We start from the raw sequence: 11,624 nt of genomic DNA, 5'->3' as shown, positions 1-11,624 counted from the left end.
TTCATCGTGGTTTTGTGTTTTCAAAATAAATTTCGAAGAACCAAATTTTGCATTAAAAAAATACATTTTCATTGCCGCATTTAGACGATGAAATAGCTGACCATTGTGCGCAGTGCACTAACTTCTTAAATTTCGTCAACGTCAAAATCAATGAAGCTAAAAAATTTCAAATGTATGTATTAGAAGAACAAAACATAAAAAAAAAAATATAGCGTTCCGCCAGAAGTTTTAAATACTTGAAAATTCGGAAGTTTATTTGTACGATGTTTTATTTTCTGTAAGTATTATTTTCACAAACTTATTTATTTGAAACACAGTTAAAATGGTGAAATCCGAACTCTCAAAACTTCGGGAAGTTAAAAAGGTTTCCGCGTATTGACGATGAATCGAACGTAATTTTAATTAAACACGGGGAAAAATTCAATTACATACAGTCGAACCTTGTTTTCGACAAAGTACCCAGTTGTCCCGGGTCGAGTAAACTCGTCAACAGCAAGTGAGTCGTGAGGATTGAACATTTTCATAAGACGCATCCCCCCGTCAGGATTGAGATACTCGAGTTTGGACTTGAGTCAAGTTTGGAAAGAATCAGGTCACCTCGGCCGAATCGCTGCTGCAGACGGACGTGCAGCGATCTATCATTCATACCTACAACCTTAAAACTCTTACAACTCGTCAAACTGTAAGCCTCGTTAATTTTTCATATCACGCCAACTGGTTTTCAAGAGTTCGAATACATTGGGCTTCATCCCTTGTTCCCTGCACCAACGATCCGAGTTATCCCGACGTCGTCGCGTTCATTATTCAACTCCGACAAAGCAGCGCGTGGTGCAAGATAAAACTTGGAAAAGCTGCAAGAAACCCGAAGTATAAGAGGGGGGAAAAAAAAAAAACGAGGGGAAATTATCGGGGTATTTAATTTCGGCAAAGGCGAGAGTGAAAATATGAGATCTCGATTTTTCACCGAAATTAATATGCACCTTCTGGGTTACGAGCTCAATTAATTTTCTCGAGCTACACGGTATAATGTAAACGAATAAGCGAATAAGGCCGAAACGGGATCTCCGGTATATTCGCGGATGGGTCCGACGAAAGTTGAATTTACGATGTTACGAACTTTGCTCTACGCGTCCGCAGGTGTTTCAACCTCTATACGCATGCATATACACGCTATCCACACATATATCTCGACTGAAGTATGATTTTACTGCGGTGTTTAAATATGCCTACGTCGTAAAATTAACAGCATATCCATAAAGGAATCCGTTGTTACGTTAAAACTTGATAAAAGCCAATAAAGCACGGTGTTATGGCTGGTTTATGACTCCTTGGAAGTAGCCTGCAAGTGGCTGTGCGGCATAACTTTTCCTCGGACTTCAACCGCACAACGTTTCGCGATTTTTGGTCTGGAATTTGCACCCGGTTTAAAAAAAAAAAAAACGAATCTAGATTCCAGAGTGGGATTTTAAAGCACCGAAATCCAGTTGAGATAGTTTGAAATTCGAGACAATTTGGATCGAGATAAAAAGAAAAATAACCGTTCAATTTTAAAACGAGCTCTTTTAGACTGGCCGTGATCTAGCCCTCGAACTTCCCGTTCTCACACTGCAGAACTGAAAAAAATTTCGTGATTAACGGTTTTAAAGCCCTCGGGCACCATGAAAATGTGACGATTTGTCTTATTTTGAACCACTGCAATGGATCCATCATTACAAATTTTCGAAGTCTGAGCTAGGATTCGCTATCGATGACCCAAGAAACCTCCGCCTACCAATTTCGATTTTTTTCTCACCACCTATAAAACCTCACGGTACCAATTTTCATTCAAATCCATTAAAGCATTCTCAAAAATCATCATTTTTATTTGAATTTTTGGGATTCGGTTACTTAAATAATTGAAAAAGTACCGAACTGATCGAAGCCAAAATCTAATCAATTCTAAGTTTGGAAAAGCAGCGTAGGTTGAGACCAAAATCATTGAAATCCGGTAACTCGTTTTTCGAGATATCGTCGGACAAAAAAATTGATCACATACGTGAATACATACACACAACAAACAGACGTAGATCTAAAAATGATTGACGGTGATTGTCTAAACTTCAAAACTTGTAGATTTAGTGAAAAGTCAATTTTTAATTTCCGACGTGATCACTATAACTTCCTTTTTCCTCTGAAAACAGAGAAACAGGAAGTTAAAAATATTTCTACGATCTTCGGCTCTCATGAGACGTTTTTTCTATGTAGCCTTCGTTGCTAACGTGTCCCGAACTTGTGTTCAAGGTACACTGCAACCTGTACCTTATATACAACCACGGCTGCATTTTATGCGCCCCGTGCCTGCAGCAGAGGAATCAATAAAACGGAAATAAAATGAAGCGACCCTAATGGGTTATGTTAATGCTCCGATGTCTCCTATACATTCCGACTGTCCTACCGATTCGAGTCGTTCCAACTAACCGGCTCTGCGATCGCGACCTGCCAGCATGGCTACAAGATCGACCGCGCTATACGGTCTTGGCTTCCGATAGCGATCTCCAATCTTTCGAGTTGATTCGATTCCACAGGCCGGATAGAGCCTACGGCGTTGATTATCGCGCCAAAGTTAAACGACGACGATTAACTCCGAGGGATCGGTAAATAACTCCCTTCCCGCCGATCGGAGGAATGAGAACTGTCGTTCTTTCGATTTATTTCCCGTTTCACTATTTTATCCGACTTCTTTTGAGCGATATAAAATGACGCTGATGAACGACGATTACTGCACTTAGATTCTTACTTATTTTTTCATACAGATATGAAAATTTTACTCTAATCCATGTTATAATATACGAAATAATTAACGCTCCAAATTTTGAATCTTTTCTTTTACAGCATGATGTTGAGCAAGATTTTTTGCCTACCTCGTATATGTATAATGGTTTAGTAGATTTGAGAGTGTTTGATCAAAGGATACTCTGCGGAGATGAAGAAAATACTTGCCAATACCTTGCACGATCAATCGAAGTTACTTTACGAAGGTTTTAAATTACGAAAATCTGTTCCAATGATGAATAAGAAATTTATCTTTTCACGTTCAAAATTAAACTGCGGTAACTGTTTGTAAATCAAACTTGAATTTCGTAAAATTCAGCGAATTTCGGAGGCATCTTTTTTATACATTGGCGCATCGGGATAAACATGAATTTCTCAAATTTGATCGGTATTGGTATTTGATCAGGTATTCTAAATTTTCCACGAATCGTGTACACAGTGATCTGAAAGTGGAGGACAAACTGAACACTTCGAAATTGAAATTTAAAAAAACGTGTATAAAAAACATACAAATATTGATTAAATATAACTGTATGATCTTAATAAAAATGTGAATAAACAAATATGAGAAATAAATCTATTCGATAAAATGGAATGCAAAAATTTTGCACAAGAACACAAGAAACGGTTCTTGAGCGTTGATTTCTGATTTTTCAAACATGTTTTTATTTATTTTTTTTTGTTTTTTCCAGTTCGTTTTTCTGAAAACACGAAAACGGACCACCCTACTCACCACGGACAGCATCGCGGTTATTCGCTGCAGCGGAGAACAAACTCTAAGGAACAAAAGTCGCGGAGTCGGCCGCAGACTGCGGGAGCAGCTAGTTTCGCATTTCGTCGAAAGTTTATATCATGCGGCAATATTCAGGAACGAGGATCGGTTGATTCATGAAGACGTAGCGGACCCCCAGCCTCCGACGGAGCCGAGCGGCGGCCCCACGCCCCCGGTGGTCCGCGGGCTGATTTCTTGTTAAGTTAAATCCTCGCTGCTGAGGCCGATCCGTCGTCCTCCTCCTCGACTCCTCGACTCCTCGACGACGACGTCGCTCGGCGTTCTCCGTCCCTCCGCTCTGCGGATCGCATTCCCCGAGCTACGTCGACGCATTCGGAGGCTGACGGGGCCCGGGGTGGACTCCGTACGCCGAGGATTGTCGATTTAAATGTTTACTAATAACCAGGCTTGTACGGCAACCACCCAGAAGCACTCGCTTTGCATTTTTATAAGTACATCTTCCCGGCCTCATCTCGGTTCCCAGAATCCTTCATATTCATCCCGCGATCTCGATACCGATGCTTCGCTGCCTCGCCTATTCAGCCCCGTGCCGGATAGGCGACCCCCCATGGATGTTCTTCGACTGGATGCGATTGGACGCTTTGTCGTCTCGGGACGGGGTTCAGGTTCAGGTTCCGAATTTGAAAAGTTCCGGAAATGCCTGATTCGGAATTAGTTGGTGGCGAAAACGGATGCAATCAAACTTTTGAGAAACGACAAGTTTCGAACGGTCGGAAACCAGACGGTTCAAAGTTTTGAAACGCAAGATTCCGAACATTCAAGTTTCGCTAGAATGACATTCCGAAAATTAAAATATACTCACTCAGCGTAGTTTATTCAACGAGTAAATGTGAAATATCAGAAACACCGTAAATCAGAATGACCGGGATTCTGAACATAAAAATATCAAAAATCGAAAGCAAAGAAAGATCAAAGTGGTGAAATTTCACCACGCCAGAACTTTCGCACAACTGAAAATCTTCGATCATTGGGAATTTCAATTTTTCAGATCTTTAGATTTTCGCAATTTTGATGTAACATTGATGTATCGTCAAAGCTTGATATCTTTACTTTAAGTTTCGCCACCAAACATTCGGAATCTGGCACTTTCGGAACTTTTCAAAACCTCTACGGAACTTCGAATTTCACGCGTTACACTTAGCGAAATAAGTTATCGTATTTTTCTACCCGAAAATTAATTGATAACGAATTCGTGACGAAAATGTAACCAAGTGATTCTGCGAATTGTGAAAAATATTCATGAATCTTTCACTTGAAGCGAATATTGTAATCGAGTGCTAACTCAACTATCGTTGGAAATCGTACGTGCTTCGTAAATAATTCGACAGAATTATGCACCTCTGACCCAAAATAAAATCAATTCTCATCAAACAAAGTCCATTCCATTGAGTTGTACACTGATCTGGCATAAAAAAAACAAGCGAAAAAATCACCGGACGACGAACGAAATTCGGAGTGATTTCGGCGATCAGAGTAGCCGTAGAGATCGTTTCAGTTTCATATTTCGTTTAAATAGTATCAATAAATCAGCGAAAATTTCCCGTTGCTCAATCGTGAGCATCCTTACTTCAAACGTTCGTCCATGAATCGTCGTGAATAAACGTCATTCTACATCTGAAAGAGAATATTTACAAGTAATAGTAACAGGATGTGAAAAAGATCTTGGGATTTGTTGTATTATATTTAATCGTGCAGGCACGTATAGACGTAAGCAGTTTTATTTTTCGATAATGATTCGTTTATTGCGAAAAGACACAGGCTCACGCATTCAGGCGGCAATGTGACGCTGAACGCGAGTATGTAATTAACCTCAAATTTTTGACACGAATGACTAAAGGGGCGGGTGTATAAATGGCGTTTGATCAATTCTTGACGTGATGACGTATGTAAGTATAATGCAGTATACGTATATATATATATATATATATATATATATATATATAACGACGACGCGACATGATATGTGGTTGTTCTCTTCCTTCTTTCTTCCTCTTCAGTAAGACTCGTAGTCTAATCGGCTCTTATAATACGTATGTATTTTAATATATTATTATATTATATGTATATCGTCGTCTGCGGATCGGGGTTTGTTCTTGTCCTATTTCTTTTTTTCTTTTTTGTAAAGTGCGTTCTCGCCAATGCTGCATGCGATGGTGTTATACACAGTATTATTATTTTTACGGTTTTACAATATTCGTCATACGAGTCTGTCTTCTTCCTCACCGACGAGGTTTATTGTTTTTTTTTTTTTTTTGGTTTTTTTTTATTCTTCTGTTATAGTATATAGGTGCATTCTTATATACTATAAAGCTTTTAAAGGCTACGTTTCCGCGCTTATCAACACTCTCCGACAACTCATCAATGTTTATATAACGATGATTTACACTGGAATTAATAATAATTGCCGATGACTATGGGAATGAACAGTGATGAAAGAGACTATGAACAAAAAAAAAAAAGGGAACAAATTGACGAAAGAAAAAAAAAAAACAATCATAATTAATACACGTCTTTGCTTCTTAAACAACGCAACAAAAAATAAACGAAATAACGATGAACAGTACGGTTTATTGTATCCAAAGGCAGATCCCGAACGAGGATGCGAAGCAAGTCTTTCCAAACCGAAAAACAAATCTTTTCGTTAGTATTCATGTAAATAATTCATAAAAATAAAATGCGACTCATTTTACCTCCGATGTCTAATTTTTCTTTCGCGCGCCATCGCGATTAAAACTATGTAATGTACGGTTCGATTTCATTGCTGATTTTCAGGCTGATTGTTCGTCGTTGTAGATAAATTTCTTACCTCGCACCTGTCCTCACGTATCGCAATCTGCCGCAGTGACTGTTATAATTAACTCATATGCGGGCATGTCTGGGTATGTACTATATATGTACCTCCTCGTCATGATCGATGCAATCAGTCACATATATATATACATATACATATACATATATATATATATATATATATAGATAGGTACATAAATATTACAAACATTGCGATAACAATAATAATAATAATAATAACTAATCATTATGATGCACGAATTATGAATCAAATGTTGTTTTAATAATAATAGTGATAATAATATTAATAATAATAATTGTCGTGACAGTAATAATAATAATAATAATAATAGTAATAATAATGATGATAATGTTAGGGGTAATAACAATATTGTTCCTATTCTACATACAATACATATACACTGCTGGATTCTCGACCAGTACTTGCTACTATTTACAAACGCATAAATAATAATATTCATTATGTATAATATTTATATTTATATTTATATATGTATATTTATATTTAATATATATATATATATATATATATGTATGTATAATATTTGTTGTTCAGTGTGAATTTCATTTCGATATTGATAATCGTTATACATATTAATTATATATAACCGCAGCTATAAGTAGTCAGGTATATATTAGGTATATATACGCTAAAATTGTCGTACATTCTTTTTCTTTTCTTTTTTTTTTTCCTTTTTTTATGCTCGTCTATACCGTTACTTATTATTGTTGTTATTTTAATTATTCTCCTCCCTTTTACATTTCCATGATTATTATAAATTTATTCTCAAGTAGCTGAGATAGATGAACTGACCAGATTAACTGATCGTTTAGGGAAATAGGGGGCGGAGGAAGGAAGGATGAGTACACATTGTGTATTTTGGATGGGGGGTGAAAAATTCTCTCGACGGTCAGTCTCTCTCTGTACACTAATTACAATATTTTGGAGTCTGTTATTGTCAGCCACACACTCTGCAGTCGTAATTGTTAATAATTATTTTTTCTTCCTTTCTTTTTATACGAAAAAGAAGGTAAAAAAGAAGAAAAAAATAAACAAACGAACAACAACAAAAAAAAAAAAAAAAGAAACGATCGGTATCATTCGTCGGGACCTCACCGAAAGTTCCTCGCGATCCCGGAAGGTGAATTCCCCTCCAAAAACCAAAAAGCTCCTCTCAACGATCGCCGAGACGAGATCTCAACGGGTCTTCGGATCAAACCCTGCCCGGTGACTTGAGTTCCGTCGGGGGGATGCTGTTCCCGGGATGAGGGGACTGGTCGGAGCCTCCGGACGAGGCGGTGGAGGACGAGGACGGCGATACGCCGGATGTCGTCGTAAGGAGGATGCCGGGACCACCGGGGCCCGGGCCCCCGTTCATGGGGAAGGACTTCACGGCCCCGGAGGTCGAGGAAGACGAAGTTAGGACACTGGGGGCGCTGACCGCCGGCATGACTCCTCCGAGTCCACCGAGCCTCGAGTAAGTCTCGAGTAACGACATGTCCCCCGATCCAAGGTGCGAGGCGCCGTAAAAGTTCCTGTAGAAGTCCGGATGAGGACGAACGAACTGCGAGCCAGGGTGCATCGGGTGCAACGGATGGTGTGCCGGCATTCTACTCGCCAATGGGCTCACCAGCTTTCCACCCCCACCGTAAGGCGAACCCAGGCCCGGCAACCCCTGCGGCGGGCTCTGCTGGTCCCCGTCTTTACTCGCCATGTCCGCTAGCGACCAGATTCGAGGTTTCGCTGGGCCCCCGGGGCCTTGGGACGAGGCGCTGGTACTTGCGGGGAGGTGGTGACCACTCGGCGAGGTGCTTTCCGGGGAGGGGTGCTGCAGCAAACGACCATGCGCAGACGAGAGGTACGCAGGGTGCTGCAGCTGGAGGGGGTGCCGCGGTTCTCGCTGGTCGTAAAGGCATTCGGGACTGTCCGGACCGCTGTCCGCTCGCGATTCGCTCCATTCGCTCTCCGCTCGTCCACCCTGCAAACCTCCCGACACCCCGCTGCTGCCGTGTAACATGTCCAAACGATGCGCCGGTCGCTCACCGTCCTCGCTTGAACCTGTTCCCGAATCCTTCGAGTCTATGGACAGATAAGAAAGAACCTCTGGGTGATGCTTGTGTCTCGTGACGGAGGAGGGTGATAGTTTTTACCCCTGAACACTGCGACATCCGGACCTCAAAGTGAGTAAAATTTCAATGTGATCCTGATGGGTTCGCAGGAATCAAACGTCAACTTTAATATCGAAACGCTACTTGTCATTTACTCCTTCCGCTACTGTGGTACCTGTGCTTTACTATTTGTGAGTTGTGCAATAAACTTTTCAAGGTCCTTAACGTTGTACCCTTATCTTCCGCGTCAAGTATCATGCTTCGCGAAGACATGACACTCGTATTTACTCACACTAACAAAGAGGTTAACTTTGCCACAACGGTACTTTCATTGATACATTTTCCTAAACTCTCTGACCTCGTAGAAAGAATGTCCTGTATCATTCACAGCTTGCATGATTGACTGCAGGAAAATCCGGAATACACCTTCTCTCTCACGTTCGTGGAAAATTAAAACTGCTATGAGATTGAATGTAACTGAAATCAGCCATGAGAGTAACTGCTTTAATAGAATTCGTTGGAAGAACTAAACCGTGAACGTTACACTAATTTCCGTTCGAACAATACTCGCGATTGATTCACCGGTCATTCACCTCCGCTATTTAGCGAAAAGAAAAGACACGTTAAGAATCTATGCCTTCGAATTCTCGTCTTTTTCGTGCGCAGTGTATAACTCACCTAGTCGGTCCTTCTCGTCAACGCTTTTCCTGCCGCTGTCATCGTCCTCGTTATTGTTATCCTCGTCCTCTACCCTATTCCTGGGTTCCCAGGTCATTTTATTCTCCTTCTTGAGTCGCCTCCGAGCGTTGGCGAACCACGTCGATACCTGGGTGAGGGTCATCTTGGTGATAATGGCCAGCATGATCTTCTCGCCTTTGGTTGGGTAAGGGTTTTTCTTGTGCTCGTTCAGCCACGCCTTGAGGGTACTCGTCGTTTCGCGTGTCGCGTTCTTCCGCCTCGCACCGTTTAGGTCCATGCCATAGCTGAAACAGACCAAGGAGAAGGTGAAAATAAGTGAAAAGAGAAGGGGAAAAAAACGTGTACGGAATCTCAAGCTGCCTTGAGCTTTTCGGCTTCCACTGCGAACGCAGCGAGGAGAAAAACGGGGAAGGAAAAGTTATCCAATCACAGGGCTCGTAACGACCAGACAGTCGGGCAAAACTCTCGCAGTTCTCTGCAGGACAGAAATGCAGCGACCGCGCAAAGCGAATCAAGGATCACACCACCGAGTTAAAAAGGACGAATCGGACGCTCGTCGTATTCCTGCTCCCGGCTTTCCTTCGGTCCCCGACGCCGCCCGGGAGCTCTCGCCTCCGGAGGCAGATCTCTATCTAACGGTTTAAGCTCCTTCCGCCCTGCGACCCTCGCAGCACCGGAGAGACCCTCTAGGATCCCATTACTAAAAGACTAACCCTTATCAAAGATTAAACTTTGGTATAACTGCTGAATCGACGGGATTGAAATTAAATTTCCTCCCTCCGGACCCGCTTGTGGAGGGAAAAACCACTCTCTCTGTCTCCCTCTTTCTCTCCTTCTCTCTCTCTCTCTTTCTCTTTCTTTCTTTCTCTTTTTCTCGCCCTTATTTTCTTCTATTTCTCCCTTATTTTTCCCCCCAACTTTCTTGTTGTTCTCTGCTGGCCAGTTTCTTATTTCCTACTTCGAACCAGAAATTGGAGATACCCAGAATCTGACCTCAGAAAACCGGAAACAAGGAATGATTTTTGTACAATTAATCATTCTACATCCGAGATCGTATTCAAATTATTGAAGTTCGAATCAATAATACTGTTTTCACAATTACATAGTCCTCAATTATCAATGAGGTTGAAACATTGTAATGGTTGTATGTGATACAGTAGAAGAATTGAAATATCGAATTTCCACAAATACCAAAATCTAATTTATTGAATTTTAAAACACAGAATATTGCAGTATAAAAGAATCAAGATGTACGCTATTAAGAATAAAATTTTTTTCTTAATGTACTAAATAGTCGTAATAAATTTTTTTAATGTAGAACAAAATATAACCTTTCATACTTTTATATTCTAGATTTTCTAATTATTGACTTTCTACATTTCAGAGTTCAAGTCCGAACGTTCGATGCAGAGACCATAATATCGTTCACGAATGATTCGATAAAATGTTCTCCGTCAGTCTTAGGCGAACTTTGATATACCTAACTTCAGTATGCCTACGCTTGTAACGAGTCTCATTTTCCATCTTTCGAACTGAAAAATACAGAAAGAGTATGTGTATGTGTATCGTCACCAGTTTCTTTTCCAAAATCGTCAAATACACCGTCACTGCTACAGCCTAAACCATGCAGAGATCGGTTGTCAACAAAAATCGATTCTTCAAACGCATAAGATGTCTAAAGCTGAGCACACTTGGATGTTGGCTTTTATTTCCTCCTTACCGTGGCGCAGCGTCGTCTCCATAGCTACAAATTTGAGCATGCAGGCGTCATTCGGCTGTGTTACATACGTAGATCGTAGGTGGTGAGTGTAGTGACGGAAGGGGGAGGTGGGGGTGGACAGCCCCGGGGGACGCGACGCCAGACGGGAGATGGGAAATTAATAAAACTGTCACTTATCTGCCCTACCGGTGCACGGGGGATCACAGCCGTTGAAACGGAGGCGCTAAACATTTCAATTTGGCGTCGGAGTCGCAAACGGCTTGCATGTGAGTATATCCTCTGTAGGATAGAGTCGCACGTCACTATCCGCCCTATCCAGAACGAGGCGGACGAAATGACGGAGGGATGAGTAGCGAAGGGGTGAGCGAAGAAGGGGGGAGGGCTTAACCCGGTATCCGTTTGCCCGGGGGCAAATGGCCTTCTGCAGTTATTTTAAAATTCAACGTAGCGTTGGAAGGGGATCGGATTAAAAAATCAGAGTGGAAGCTTGTTCCTCGTGATAACGGCCAGCCGCTCGACGCGACGCTCAGACTCCCCGACCCCGATCCTGGATTCCTTTTCACCGGAGCCGAAATTCCCTCCTCGGCAACGGATGCACATCGACACCCAGAACCCCCTTTTCTCTCATGCGCGAACTGATCGCGCCAAATGGTTGTTTCCATGGCAATTGGCGATCGCCGA

The 11,624-nt window shown here is 41.6% G+C and overlaps 1 protein-coding gene across 1 annotated transcript in view; it reads right to left on the bottom strand.

Annotated features, from left to right (window-relative positions):
* Positions 1-5,786: 5,786 nt before the first annotated feature.
* The window catches only part of LOC107219343 (iroquois-class homeodomain protein IRX-6), a 58,875-nt gene continuing 53,037 nt past the window's right edge, over positions 5,787-11,624 (bottom strand). The window contains exons 4-5 of the mRNA XM_046731374.1: positions 9,203-9,507; positions 5,787-8,495 (exon numbers count right to left, since the gene is read on the bottom strand). Of these exons, the coding sequence (XP_046587330.1) occupies positions 7,630-8,495; positions 9,203-9,507 (1,171 nt within the window). The 3' untranslated portion in view covers positions 5,787-7,629. The remainder of the gene's footprint in view (positions 8,496-9,202; positions 9,508-11,624) is intronic.

The sequence above is a fragment of the Neodiprion lecontei genome, chromosome 2 (assembly GCF_021901455.1).
Source record: "Neodiprion lecontei isolate iyNeoLeco1 chromosome 2, iyNeoLeco1.1, whole genome shotgun sequence".
NCBI lineage: Eukaryota > Metazoa > Arthropoda > Insecta > Hymenoptera > Diprionidae > Neodiprion > Neodiprion lecontei.
Note: the sequence above shows the minus strand (reverse complement) of the source record. Positions and strands in the feature narration are given on the sequence as shown.